The 15838-nt window shown below is 40.5% G+C and overlaps 1 protein-coding gene across 1 annotated transcript in view; it reads left to right on the top strand.

The window, feature by feature from the left end:
- The window catches only part of grid2ipb (glutamate receptor, ionotropic, delta 2 (Grid2) interacting protein, b), a 58584-nt gene that overhangs the window by 12389 nt on the left and 30357 nt on the right, over positions 1–15838 (top strand). Inside the window, 3 exon segments of the mRNA XM_034119422.1 lie at positions 6732–7016; positions 11202–11287; positions 14079–14148. Of these exon segments, the coding sequence (XP_033975313.1) occupies positions 6732–7016; positions 11202–11287; positions 14079–14148 (441 nt within the window).

Raw genomic sequence — 15838 nt, 5'->3', positions numbered from 1 at the left:
TTCAAGCGATGGCTTATAACGTGGCCACTATGTGTGTATTCTGTACTTAGATGTCATTTGGTATTTTTTTTAAATGATTCTAATCTCAAATAAAATGCTTCTTTGCTGCTCCACTTGGGAAAAGACCTAGGGAGAAAATATGTTGTGCTTTTTTTCTCACAAGAGGGAGGCTATACTGTATGTGTTCAACAGCTGATGATATCATTAAAGGGGCCCTATTGTTCTTTTTGGGGGGTTTACTCTATCTAACAGAGCCGGCCTCCTATCCAATCAGAACAGACTGGGCTCTGGTTTCAGACAACAAAAGGACAGAAAATCGTGTTTCTGCTGACCTCTCGTGGTTCCACTTTTTTTTTTGCTGCAGTGAGGTATATGTGTACTACAGCATGCCATCATTTCACAGTGAGGTGTAACTACAGCAAGCCATTTCCACTGCTGGGTGTTAGACTTAACATATTTACATTACATTACATTACATTGCATTTAGCTGACGCGTTTATCCAAAGCGACTTACAATAAGTGCATTCGACCAAGAAGATACAAACTTGAAGAAAACAGAATCATATAAGTACATCAGGTTTCATCGAGCCAAAACATTTCAAGTGCTACTCAACTAGCTTTAGATAAGCCAGTCCTTTATTAGTATATAAGTGCTTTGTTAGTCATTTTATTGCTTGAAGTGGAGTCGAAAGAGATGAGTTTTCAGTCTGCGCCGGAAGATGTGTAAGCTATCTGCTGTCCTGATGTCAATGGGGAGCTCATTCCACCATCTTGGAGCCAGGATAGCAAACCCACGTGTTTTTGCTGATGGGAACTTGGGTCCCCCTCGCAGTGCGGGTGCAGCGAGCCGTTTGGCAATCAGAGAGGGAAAACGCTGCCTGTAGGCTTGGTGTTAAGTAACTCTTAAATGGGTAATTTTAGTGATTTAAAATTCAATTCTACAAAGTTATGGGTTTCATAAGAGGCAGATTTGAAATAAAAAAGAGATTTCACTTGAAGAGTATTACTTCTCATGACATTTAAACTGATCTAAATGTGTAGAACTGGAAAAGAACCCCCTTTATACGTATTTAATTGGCTCATTTAATCCTTTTGCACTTCACAAAAACACATATTTCAAGCAGCAGGAGAGGGAAATGTGTCAGAAGCAATAGGCTGCTGCATTGCTGCTCTTTTGTTGCGTTGTTGTGGTGCTGAAGGGAGAGCTCATGTAAAGAGAGGAGAAGCCAAACCATTACCACAGTTTGTGATGCTACCACTAGGGGGCCCAGTGTCTCAATTATAGTCAATAGATGTATAATGCAGCATTCTGTAAGGTGCTGTACTCCCTGTGATGATGGATTGCATTCAGTATGTAATAATAGTAGACTTGCTTGAGCTCAGCTGTAGTGTACTGAACTGTACTTCTGATCTATTGCCAGCATATCTTAAATGCCTTAAAGGTCACCTATTATGCAAAATCCACTTGTTCACGTCTTTTCTACATCAACATGTGTCCCCTCTTCTTCATGTCTCTTCTACATCAACATGTGTCCCCTCTGTGTAAAGAGACTCTGAAAGTTTCAGGAACAAAGATTCTCTCTCTTTTTGTCCTGATCCATTTTTATAAAAACCTGTCTGAAAATGAGCTGATCAGATTTTGGCCACTTTATGATGTCATCACGAAGTTTTGTCTTGTGTAACCATTAGCCAATCAGCAACCAAGGTAACCCCCACCCCCACCTTATCACCTGAATCTCCTCCTAGAGCACCATTGTGTTCTTTTTAACCAAATATCTCTCAGAGGGGCGTGGGGAGGGGCTCCTTATTTTCATCTAAAGTAATAGACAGAGAATCAGCACTTTGGAAACAGGGCTGAAACAGAGGGGATTATGGGTAATGCTGCAATGATCTGTTTGGTGTTTGGAGCCAATCACTTCAGAGACATGTTCTGTATATATTTGAGACCTATAACATATTGATGAAAAACAGTGTAATAGGGGACCTTTAATTTGGAAAAAAACGTTGAACATGTAACAGTATTTCTATATAGAATACAATCAGACCTAGATCTCACTAACTAGGAGGAGCAAAAGGAAGTGACATGACAGAATCATGCCTTTATTGATCTACAATGTTTAAAATAATATTTGTTGTGACACCGAAAGATAGCATGCTAATATCTGTACAAAAAGCAACTCTCAAATTGTAAGGATCAGAATTTCTTCTGTTTCATCTTTATCAAATGTTCTTACTATCAGCATGAAAATGACAGTATGTTCCGGCTCTAATGAACTCCTTACTACGCCTATCTTAAAATACCTCTATGTCTTCAGCTACTAAAGAGTGGAGATAAGGTGTGCTGTTTATTCAATGATCTCTTCACACCAGCGTTGTTAACAGAAGCCGTGACCTTTAATATCCGCATGCAAGTGGGACTTCATTATCCCCCACTAGGCAATAACAGCACAGGTCTTAAAGGGCCCATGTCATGGCCATTTCTACTGATCATATTTCCATTGTTGAGGTCTACTAGAATAGATTTATATTGTGCAATTTTCCAAAATCTCATTGGTTTCTCATACAGCATCTCTGTATAGTATGTGTATTCACTCTCTGTCCTAAACGGCTTGTTGGAGCTCCTGCCCCCCCCCCTTCCCTGTGAGCCCACTGTGCTCTGATTGGTCGGGACGTTGAGGCTCGTTGCTGCTCGCAGCTGCTGCGAGGAGCGGACAGGTTTCCGTGTCGGCGATACAGGAGAACAAGCGAAACTCATCCTGAGCACACACAAACACTCACAGCCGAAGTAAAAACAATAAGTGTGGCTTGATATTGAGTAAGAAAAAGGTTTATAACGCTGTGAGCATGGGTCTGCGGAGAGCATTTCTCCGCGATCCCAACTTAGTAGCCCGAAAAACGTTTACCCATTTAAACAGTCGTGGTAGATACCTTGTTTGTTTTAAACATCATAAATACAACAACAATGAATACTTACAGGTTGTGTACCCGAACTCTCCGCTGGTCCAAACAAAGTAGGAACAGCATCGTTCTTCAGTGCTGTACATATCCGGCATGAATCGCTGAAAGGTTTGGGAAGCTTTGTTTCTTGAAAGGCTGGCAGAGGGTGCGGCCTCTGGGTATTCACACGTCAGAGTACCCAGGACGTAAACAATGGAAAATGAGAAATCTCCAACGAGGCGTTTTGGGGCAGCGTAGACTGTGTTAGAGTTTTACTCGCTACAGGGTGTACTTTGAGGGTTTGTGACTCTGCAGACCATTTACATGCATACAAACCTTCATAACACACAAGGGGACGGGTAATAACCTAAAAAGCATGACCTTTAAGGTCCTCTATATTTACCTGAACAGCTTTTCATAAAACTCCAGATAATGAAATGAACCGTGGTGGTGCATCACAATCACTCTGCAGCTGTTCCCTCTCTCTATCCGTGTCTCTGTGCAATAAGTGTGTCCTAATTGCTTTATTTAGCTGTCAAAGTTGTTTTTACACCTCTTAATTTGCTTCTTCAGTACGTGCCGTGGTAGCTGCTGTCTCTCTCTTGACTTCAGTGGCGTGTTTGTTGCTAATTACTCAACTGGTGATGTTTTCCCCTGGCGGCGCAGCATGTCTGATTCATCTACATCAGCTTCAGACTGCTGTATGTGGGAATCAAAACACTCGGTGCAAATTTGTGTTGGGTCTCCGCTCTCAGCTGGATGTTAATGCCGCTGTGATTCAGCAAACATGGAATCAAATTATTAACTTCTGACTCGCTCCATGTGTCAGCTGGGGTTTGGTTCTCTTTCATTCCCATTAACAAGTGCAGTCTAAAATGTTCACACTTCATTTAGATTCAGGCTCTTGTGTTATTCCAAAATGAGATGATTTTAGTCAGTTTTACACTATTTAACTGAGACTAAAGCATTCGTTTGACATTTTTGAGAATACTCTTATTTATTCTTCCTGCCAAGAGTTAAACGCTAAGATTGATAGCATCTTTACTCCGTCAGAAATGGATATTAATCTTCTTATCTAACTATTGGAAAGAAAGCAAAAAGGATTATTTGCCAAAAAGTCAAACTGTTGATTTAATAAAGAACTGTCAGTGGGTCAGTTTAGCTATTGGACCATTGGCCTTTGCAGACCTTTTTCACACAGAGAGACCCAGCTGAAACCTTGATGTGGTGTTTTCTGTTTGTCTATCGATCTCCTCCACCCCCTGAGTTTTTAACACAATGGATGGCGTCACACCTACACAAGCACCCTAATTAAGCCACGCTCATTTAACCCATTCACAGCACAAACGTCCACTTTAAGCTGTCAGGCTTACAGTAATCAAATGCCGACATTATAAGACACCAAAATGTATTCGACCAATGGCCCGCATATTGTGCATCTATTGCTTCATCTTCATACAGTTTATGAGCAATTCATATGTTTGGTATTAGCAAATACTAACTTGATAATTCTGGGGGATGGGAACTTGATTGAAAACCACTGCTGTATACATGGAACGCCAAAAAGCCCCCAAAACTGTGTAAAGAAATGTTATTATTAGTGCAATTATGATACCTTACTTTATTAGCATTCACAAGAATTACCTATTTTATGATACCTTACTTTGAAAAGAGCAATTCATAGCATTTTCCTCAAGTCGGAAAATAAAAGAATGTGAAAAATGGTGATTTAATTGTAAACTATCTTTTGAAAGAATATGTTAACAACACTACATGTCTGACTTAAATGAATCTGAAACGCTGTGTTTCCAATTCATTCTGTTCACACAAAATGAGAAGTAGAACAGTAAACATGGATTTTGTGGCACAATAAACTAGCAAAAAGTCAAACGGGGGGGGGGAGGGGGGTAAGCGTACTGTACTGTACATGCTGTTTCATACTGAGGGCTGGCTGCGTAACAAACAAACAATGAGAACTAAACAAAATGCGTCGTCACCCACACACAAGGACAAGAGAAAACATTTCATTCAGTGATCAGAACTGCTGCAAAGAGACAAGGCAGCCGCCCACACAGGCATTCACTCACACGTTTTATAATTATACCCATGAGGATATCCACACTCTCCTTAAATTGCTCTAATGCCTTACCATAAACACCTTTTCTATGTGGGCACAAATAGTGATGTAACTGCATTTCTGAGTCTTTAGTTTTTTAGTCCCTAACCCTAATTGACATGATTGCCATGGAGACAAATTAATTATGTGATTCTTGAGTAAAGCTAACAGAGTAAATAATAATAATAACTATCTGCAATTCATCACAGACTGATGGTAGACTTGTAAGATAAGGCACTTTAATGAAGAAAATGAAAATTCACTTATTTGTTTGCTTGCCCAGAGTTAGATGAGAGTCTCTTCTGTAACTGTGCAGCCATCACCAGTAGCCGCTTAGCTTAGCTTATAAATCATTCAAAACTTATTTTTTACAGTACAATATCACAAATTATGGGCTTTTATGATCAAAAGGCTCTTTATTTTTCTCATACTGCCTGTGCTGCAGAACCTCTTTTCACCCTCTGTCTGAAACCAGAGCCCAGTCTGCTCTGATTGGTTAGCTGGCCGGCTCTGTTGTGATTGGTCAACCGCTTGGAGATGTCCCGCCCCTTAGCCCCTTATCGCGTTCAATGTGTTGGAGCGTTAGCCAATAGGAGTGCTAGTGTTACATATATTCTCGAAACGCCCTCTGGAGGATTTAGGATTTCAACCTTTGCAGACCATTTACATGCACTAACTTATATAACACACTACAGGAAAGGGAAAACCCCAGAAAGCATTATAGGGCCTCTTTAAAGAATTCCAGTTGCATCATGGGAATTGTAGGATCCAGCATTGTTGGAAATATAAGAAAATGGAGCTTCCAGTGTGTTGTTTGTTCCCCTCGCTGTTGTTAGTATGTTGTGAAAATGTCAACAGCTGAGCTTTTTCCATTAAGAGCTGAAGCTGTTGGAAATATACCAGACTCTCAATTTAAATCAGAATAATTATTCAAACTGAAACATATCCACCCACTGATTTGATTAGGCATTCCTTCCTAGTCTTTTACCTCTTAAAGCTTAAAGAAATGTGGATTTGTTGCACGTTGAGTGTTTCATTGTCAGAATGGTAAGGTGTGAGTTCAGTACGATGATGACAGCTTTCTGCTCACACTGACAGAGTGACACAGAGGTGAAGCGTGGACGGAAGTGTGGGAGAGAGTGAGAGAAAGAAAGAGAGGGAGATAGAGAGAGAGAGAAATCCCATGCTCGCCCACTCCCACACCTTTTCCCTCTCGCTGTATTCTGGCTCTGGTGCCGCACGCTGCTGCAGTGAGACTCCGGCAGGCAGCGAGTGACGGCAACCTTTCCTCACTGTCTCAGAGAAAGATCTTTTATCTCTGGCTTCCTGTTCCACTTCTCTTCTTTCCTCGTCTCTGGGGACTCAAGTCCAGAGGGAGAGAGACCCGTCAGCTGTCCGTCAAAAGCCTTTTTTTCTTTGAGTCTTCAAGCCTGTTGAATTGAATTAGAGTGGACTTCAAAGATAATCACTTTTTAGAATCTGCTCAAGCTGGATATTCTGACTTAAAAACTCTTATTTCACCGGGAAAATCCGAGGTCTTGTGTTTTCCGAAATGGATTGAGGTGGATCTGTGATGTAGATCCATACTCTTACCTTTTTTTTTTTCAACTCTTGAGGACAGAAAACTAACAGTCGCCCTCTTTATTCCCCCCCCCTCACATGCCACCATGTTTGCCAGAATCTTCATTCCCAAGAAGCACCGGCAGCGCTTCGACGAGTCCGTGTCCCAGAACGTGATCAACCGGCTCTGTCGCAGCAAGAGCATCAGCGAGCCGCAGGGAAGGATCCGGAGGAGTCGGAGCGAGGATCATTCGGACCGGCACCACGGGTCCAAACGGGCCAGCTCGGTGCCAAGAGATGGGGAACCAGGGGGGAGAGGGGAGACGGAGAGGGAGAGGGACCGGGGGGTAAGGAAGTCCAGCTCGGGGATACCGCCACATCCCCCCCTCGGACCCAATCAGAGGTGAGCACACATGTTCTTTTTGTTAAATTCAAGATTCAAGGCTTTTATTATCATTCGTACGTAGCTACAGTGTAGTTATGGTCAATGCAAATCTTAGGTCACAGGCTCCTCCAACAGTGCAACACAATAAAACAGATTGTGAATACAAATAAAATAGAATAGAAATAGTGCAATAAGAGTCTATATACAAGTAATTGGAATATGATATATTAGATACATCATTTGTAAGTTGCAAACAGGTGAATGTTATGGATGTTCGAGTTCAGGTGTTCAACAGTCTTATGGCCGTTAGGATCTGATTAGTGTTGAAATCAGGTAATCCACAGGTTCATTTCCACAGGGAATGGGATCATATAACAAATGGATGTCATGCTTATCCTGATTCGTGATATCCCAATCTTAATCCAAATGGACCCTTAAACATACTTGGATCACTTTAATTTTCATGGAAAACAATCTTTTTCACACATAGGAGACATTTGTTTATAGTAAACATCCTTTTTTAGAGGAAAACAAACGATCTTTAATGAGGTCATCGTGGATCGAAAGGTCCCCGTGCATAATTAAAGGATGCAACCGTCTCATATTTGTTACATAATAATTCCTGTATTTCTCTTAGACCAGGCTCTGGTTTACACTCATCTACCATGATATTGAACTGCACACAAGAGATCACAGTTATGATAATATGGAAAAACCCTTCCAAATCTAACAATCCCTAATCTCTGATCTAATGCCAAAAATGCACTTTATTATGCAGACACTCATAAGCATTATGTCTTACAAATCTAACTAGAACAGACAACAGTGTGTCTCTGTTCCATCCTTCCTGTTTTCCTGTCATCTTCAGATTCTTTCATCTTTTACCTCACGTTTTCCTCAGCGTCTACTCGCAAGCTGACCTCATGAAACCCCAAATCCGTGTGTAAAAGAAGACGTTTTCAAACCCTACGACACATGTTACAAAGAGCTCAAGCGCAGTTTTTATTAAGCCAAATAACCAGACCTTTTTAAAAACTGAAACTACCTTCCCCTCCTGAAATCCCTTCATCTATTCAACGTGTTAATCCTGCACTGCACTGACCGTTCACCCTCTCATGTTATCCTCCACCCACTTACACACTGATTACACGACTGTCCACTTAATAACACCACAGTGGACTTAGTGTAGGATTACAGTCAGGGTGGCAGTGCACGCCCACACCATCTAAACCCTGAGATCTGTCTCTCCGTCCACTCACTCAGGATATATGAATATGTCAAGTGTGATAACACCGGCAGGTCTCATTACAATAGGAGGCAAGACCGATTGTGTGAAATGAGACAGGAACTGACGTCATGTGGGTCAAAAGGCACCGTCACAAAAGCATGTTAAACTCAAATAACACCCCTCTCTAGAGTATTGTGTAACACTGCTGTCTCTCCAGTGTAAGAAACTAGACTTAAATTGATGGAAAATAGATTGAGATAGAGACAGAGTTGAAGATTAATAGCTATTCAAAAAATAAGGTAAAATATAGCGATAGACACATAGAATCAGAATCAGAATCAGAAACAGAAACAGGTTTATTGCCAGGTAGGTTCACACATACTAGGAATTTGACTTGATGTCATGGTGCATACATAAAATATAAAAAACAAGAAATCTAATATAAAACACAAAATCTTTTTTACACCGTAATAAAATACAGTTAAATAGCAATAAGATAAATAAAGCAGTAGTTTGCAGGGAAATAGAATGCTATGAATGGATTTTTGCATATAAACTAAGAAATGTGAAATCAGAATATGTGCAGAAAGGAGTAGGAACATTGTGTGCATTAATGTAATGCATATAGTCTATGATGTGGCAGAGGTAAAGTATCAGCGGGGGGGCCGGGCCTTGTTTAAGAGGCCGGTAGCGGAGGGGAATAGAAGGAGATACAGAGAGATACAACAGAGATATATTGATGGATGTTGGAGATAACATTCAGGTCAGTCTTTGTCTTTGTAGGAGAAATGAGAAATATACAGATTGGGATTGATTGATGGAGAGAGGAATAGATCCGGATAGATAGACACTTAGAGACAAAGCTATATATACATGGCTATCCTTACATGTTTGACACTGTAAACAGCCTTACAGTAAATGGTCTGCAAAGGCTAAAATCTCCTTTGTTTACTTATGTAACATAGTGACATCACTATGCAACACTCATTACTATTGGCTAGCGCTCCAACACATTGTACGTGATATGCTAAGGTGCGGGATATCTCTAAGCGGTTGACCAATCACAACAGAGGCGGCCAGCTAACCAAGCAGAGCAGACTGGGCTCTGGTTTCAGACAGAGGGTGAAAAGAGGTGCTGCAGCACAGGCAGTATGAGAACAATAAAGAGCTTTTTGAACATTAAAGCATTGTGAGACATGTCACAGTAGAGACACTACATACTGATAACACCTGAACATCAGCAGGAGAGGACTCTTTAAAGTAGAGACACTACATACTGATATACACCTGAACATCAGCAGGAGAGGACTCTTTAAAGTAGAGACACTACATACTGATATACACCTGGAAATGAGCACAGTAGAGCCTCTTTGAGCTGAGCTGTCCATGGCTCATGGTGCTGATTTAGGCTACTGTTTCCTTTCTCTCCTCATACAACTACAATGACTACTTATCTCATTTAAATCTGACTTTTGATTTCTTAATAATAGACATAAATTAACCAGAGAAAACTATCTTTGTTATCTCGAGTAAACTAAATATTTAACTTGTGATCTCAAGATTTTTTTTAATGGATTCCCTGCTGCTGTACTCATTTGTCATAGTGCACACTCAGTGGTTTTGTTATAAAGTGACTGATTGTTTAATTTGGGTTGTTATAAATAAAATCCTTTGCAAAATGTCTGGGGTGAAATCATGTCAAATCGTAGATACAGCTGGTGTCGAAAGAAGGGAATCAGGAGAGGCCTTGAGCAGCCTGAAAGTCTCTCAGTTTGTCAAGAGTGTTCACACACACACACACACACACACACACACACACACACACACACACACACACACACACACACACACACACACACACACACACACACACACACACACACACACACACACACACACACATCTGCATTTAGCTGGTCTTGCATAACAGCCAGTAGTCTATCAAAGGACGGCTCTGTCTGTTTTCCTTCCCTCGGTTTTTTGTTGTTGTCTTCCCCCTGTTTACATATCGAAGCAGTGTACCCTTTCGCGGTTTCCAAGGCAACGCGCTGGTGGATAGAAACCATAAGTGTCTCATCTTAACGGGAGGTTTCTGCTTGTTCTCCTCCACTGGGGGGGGGGGGGGGGGGGACCGTAGCAAAGCACCACCATCAGCAAAATGTCAACGCTTTAATAACAAGAATGTCCTTTCCTAAATTATTGTTTTGTTCGCGACCAGACTCCCACCTACAGAAAGAGACACATGAAAACACAATCAGTCTGGTAAACAGCAGAGAGTGAATCCTCCCAAACACACAACGGATGTTAAGCATCTGAAAAGTGAAAGGACTTCACGATGAATGCTGGAAACTATTGTTAGGATTAATTGTTTCATCTCAAGCTCTCAAAAGTGAGGCTTTCCCACCTGTCTGTTCTATCATTCTGAATTAAATATATTTGGTCATTTGGGATTTTTGCTGACATTTTAGTCACTCAATCAAACTTTATTTATATAGCACCTTTTGGGCCAATTAAATGCACTTGCTTTAAAAGTGGTTGAGAAAAATAGGATGTTAAAAGAAGTCAAATGTTGATAATAACGTAGAATAAAACAAGTCTTAAATCAAGAATACTTTTCATGACGCTGTTTGTAATCCTTGTGTTTAATCCTTTATTATAATAATAATAATCCTTGATTCAATTTGATCTCCCGCAGAGAAGGTACAAAAAAACAGAAACGGAAGAAATAGGAAAAGCTCTTAGCATAAAATAAGCTTAAATTGTGAGAAACAAACAACATTATCTCGAAAGTAAATACAAAAGATGTCATGATGCTCTCTGTAAAGTTTTTATGTAATAATGTATCTCCTGTTTCTTGTATAAATGTATTTCTTTATTTTATATAAGAGGAACTTCCATAAAACCCAATTTCGCCCGTAAAAATTTAAGATAAAAAAAAAAAAAAAATCTGATTGTGAATCTGATTCTTTCCTCAGGATCGTTCGTGTTTACCGGGGGAAGAAGAACTTCGGCTTCACGCTGCGAGGCCACGCCCCCGTCTGCCTCGACTCCGTGATCTCAGGTACTGATTCTGGTTTAAAAACACACACACACACACACACTCACACACACACACACACTCCTGATGGATTCCTCCTCTGTGTGTGTGAGAGTGTGTTTTCTGTGGGTGAGTGTGGTGTGTGTGTGTGTGTGTGTGTGTGTGTGTGTGTGTGTGTGTGTGTGTGTGTGTGTGTGTGTGTGTGTGTGTGTGTGTGTGTGTGTGTGTGTGTGTGTGTGTGTGTGTGTGTGTGTGTGTGTGTGTGTGTGTGTGTGTGTGTGTGTGTGTGTGTGTGTGTGTGTGTGTGTGTGTGTGTGTGTGTGTGTGTGTGTAAACGTGACTCACCAACAAAAGGGTAATAGGAAAACACTCGGCACAGGCTGTTCTGTGCAGGAACAAACACTTTGAGCATCATGTTTATTTTCATGTTCAATACACATTGTTGTAAATTGAGTTGTCACGATGCAATATATTACAAACGAGGTATAAAAAAAAACGGGGTGTTTTAAATAGAAATGACATAATTTGATCTCATGTTCATACTTATCATGCACTTTAGTCACATCCGTCACACTTTTATATATCATTTGATTACTGATCAAGCATCTCAGAAAAGGGTCCTTGTTTTCAGCCCGATTACCTCTTTTCATCTTTAATGGACGCTGATATGGACTCTTATAATTAGCTGCTCTTAAATGACTGTTTGCTCAAGGATCTCTTATGTTTGCAGAGATTAACAATGCCTAAATAAACACATTTTAAAGGGGCCCTATCATGCTCATCTTCAGGTTCATATCAGTATGTAGTGTCTCCACTGGGACATGTCTCCATGCTTTAATGTTCAACAAAAAACCTTTATTTTTCTCATACTGCCTGTGCTGCAGCACCTCTTTTCACCCTCTGTCTGAAACCAGAGCCCAGTCTGCTCTGATTGGTTAGTTGGCCGGCTCTGTTGTGATTGGTCAACCACTTAGAGATGTCTAATATATACATGGTTATCAATTGGTATACAATTTGTTGGACGGCTAGCCAATAGAAGCACAAGTGTTACACAGTGATGTCACCAGAAACTCCTTCCTGATGGAACTTTGGGATTAATCACAGGGCCCCTTTAAGGGATGCGGTGAGGGACAATTAAGTGACATTCAAGTCTTTAAGGTTTGGGAGATACACCTAGAAGAGATCTGCACTTTGTTGTTCAATTTTCTAGTTTATTATCTGATCAATCATTTGTGTTGGTGTATCTCCTCTGCGGTGCATTTGGAAAAAACACCACTTTTACCAGAGACATTATTCACAGAAAAATAAAACTCGGCGAAAGAGCTTCTAGTGAGCATATTAATTACTTCCATTTTCTTTCATTTCCAGCAGTAAAATGTTTTTTAATTAACTGTTATTGCTCTCCCAAATAAAAGCACCAGACATGAGAGGCTGTGAACTTACTGGTGAGGGAGTTTACCAGGTTCCTCAGGTGTGTGTGTGTGTGTGTGTGTGTGTGTGTGTGTGTGTGTGTGTGTGTGTGTGTGTGTGTGTGTGTGTGTGTGTGTGTGTGTGTGTGTGTGTGTGTGTGTGTGTGTGTGTGTGTGTGTGTGTGTGTGTGTGTGTGTGGTGTGTGTGTGTGTGTGTGTGTGTGTGTGTGTGTGTGTGTGTGTGTGTGTGTGTGTGTGTGTGTGTGTGTGTGTGTGTGTGTGTGTGTGTGTGTGTGAGATGACGGCACTGTTCCCGCCCACCCTTATCTCCCACCATCATGTGCTGAAGCGGCAGCGCTGACTCAGTGGGCCTTATGGAGGACGATATGGAGAAGGAGGGGGTGCAGAGCCTCTCATCTGAACACAGATCCTTTTCTGATGAACAAGAAAACACCAAACACTGTGATTTAAGATCTGTCTCGTGGCCTTTGAATGTGCACACATGACATTATCACATGAATCAGAAACAGAATCAGACATGTTTTGTTTTTATCCCAGGGGTAAAATAGATTTGATCACAGGTGCTCCATTTTAGAATGAAACCAAAATTATATAAAAGAAACAACAATATTAAATATATAACAATATAGAAATTTCAACTTGTAAAAATATAATAATAATAATATATTGGGTGGAAATTAGATTTTCTAACGGTTGTTCTATTTGAGAATAAAATACAATAAATAAATATATATATTAAAATCAACTTGGAGAACTAAAAGTAAACTTTTAAAATTGAATTGAACTTAATATATTAGTATCTATAAAAACATGAATATTACAACATATACAGTCGTGTTTAATATCTATAATTATATGAATCTTCAATCGCAGACTCAAACTCATCTGTTTTGGCTGCACCTTGGCCTACAATGTTACATAAATAATAATTTATATATGATTTATGTAACACCTAAAAGTGTTTTGCTATTGAAAGCTAACGCAGGATCTCTTCTAGGTTTAGATCAAAGCATCAGCTTAACTTGTATATGTATTGTTATACAGTAATTCTGCCAAAGTGAAGTGAGTTTTGCGTAATCAAACAGCTTGTTATTTCCAGGTTTGGGGTAAAGAAAACAAACATGATTCATTGCGAGTGAAATCCAGCAGTGAGTTGACGATGGAGGAGGACGGTGCAGTTGGAGCGGGATGTTTTGACAGCACTGCTTCCTTATGTAATGACAATTAAGCATGAAGATCATCTCATTATGTTGGATGTCAGACTGACAGAATCACATTAGTCACCATCTTCCATCTGTTCAGCGCACCTTGTTAGCCAGGATCCTTCTTTTTTTTTTAACCCTGATTGATGTTTGATTTTCTGCCATCTTCCCTGTCTCTTATAGACAGTCCTGCGGAGGAATGTGGACTGAAAACAGGCGACCGCATCCTCTTCCTGAATGGACTGGACATGAGGTTTGTCTTCAATGAAAAGCAATATTATTATTATAATCTTTTTTTCATGCTACCATTATTTTTCTTGCTTTTTTTATACTTATTATTATTATTATTATTATTATTATTATTATTATTATTATTTTGTATTTAAGCAGTAGTCTTAGTAGTATTTTGTCTGTCCCTCCTCTCCAAGATATTTTACTAATTGTAGAAACAAGTACAATGAAATAAACTGATACCGTAGTATTTTTATAAATAAAATATAATATTAAATAATTGCAAGAACAACACACACGTTTTGTTTACCCAAAAATTCTAAACAAATCCGTCTCAAACTACAGATAATACCTGGAACAATCTCTACTTTCGACTTTATGTAGCTGTATATGTTACTGTCTTGAAGACCTGTGATTATTATCATTATTTATCAGTGCTTTTGTCTTACAGTGCTATCAGCAAATATAACATGTTATTAATACATTAGAGGCACGAGCGTTATAGAAAGTGCTAGCATTAACATGCAATTAAATCATGAACCTAATTGTCAAATACTGTGGGAAAAATCAAACACAGCTGATAAATATTCAACATTTTGGAAAATGTGCTTTTCTGCCAGGAGTTATGTGAGAAATGTCCAATATGTCAGACTATTCTGAAAGTCACTGGGTGCGTCTCACTTCGGTTATTTTTAATTTCCTTGCTCCTCGGGCTCGGTATCACCGGAAGTTGATTTGTCTGCGCCATCTTGAGTACCGTCCCAGTGGCCTTATTTGTGCCAGACGATCGAGGAGCGATAACGGAGGAGCGATAATCGAGGAACTACCAGACCATCCTCCGGTGAAATCCTCAGACACTCGCCCCGCCCCCTTACTGTGTATCGCTCACTGATTGGACGATGCAGCGCATGCACTGATCTGGCTGCTGTCAGACGATCAGCTGTGCGGCGTCATCACAAACGGACGTCGCTTCACGTGACACTCCGGAGGAAACGACGTCCCATTGCTCTTAAAACTCATTTCCCTGCTTCTCGTGGTTTCCTTGCGTCTCTCCATGCTTCCCTGGTGGGAGGGACTAGTCGCAGGGAAACGACTCAAGTGAGGGACGCAAGGAATCCATTTAACCGAAGTGAAATGCAGCCACTGTCTTCACCTTTAACCTTGTTTGGGCCGAAGCACTTGAGCACAGCCTTTATTTAAACCATGTTTTGTAGGAGTAGTCATCGTTCTTGTGTGGACTTTAAAACTTGTTGACCTCCTGCCTTTTTGATTTGTTTAGTGTATGTGGGATCGCAGGGTGTATCAGAGTGAATTGTGCTTTTACGAACTCAGAAAACACAGTTTATGAAGCTATTCATGAGCCAGTGCTGTGTGAAGTCGCAGTGTGGCTCGTTGCACCAGCCTGATAGCCGCCATGTGGGAGCAGAATCTGTTCCCATGGCTGCCTGATGTACGGGTTTGATTGGCGCTGTATAATTTTGCTGCTCTGCCTGATAACACGGTGCTGCAGCAGTAGGAGGTGATCGGCAAAACTGTGGGAGTTGTTCACCAGAGGGAGGAAGAAAATAAAGAACAAGACAGGTCGGAGCTATCAGTGTCGTGTTTACAAAGAGAGCAGATGGTGAACGGTTTCTATGAACAGAGAGATTTCTTTGCTCCTTATCTCAGGTGTTTTACATCCCTGTAAATCCCATTTCTTAGTCATGTTATCT

This window comes from Trematomus bernacchii, unplaced genomic scaffold, assembly GCF_902827165.1.
Source record: "Trematomus bernacchii unplaced genomic scaffold, fTreBer1.1, whole genome shotgun sequence".
Taxonomy (NCBI): domain Eukaryota; kingdom Metazoa; phylum Chordata; class Actinopteri; order Perciformes; family Nototheniidae; genus Trematomus; species Trematomus bernacchii.
The sequence above is the reverse complement of the archived record's forward strand: the minus strand, read 5'-3'. Positions and strand labels throughout refer to the sequence as shown.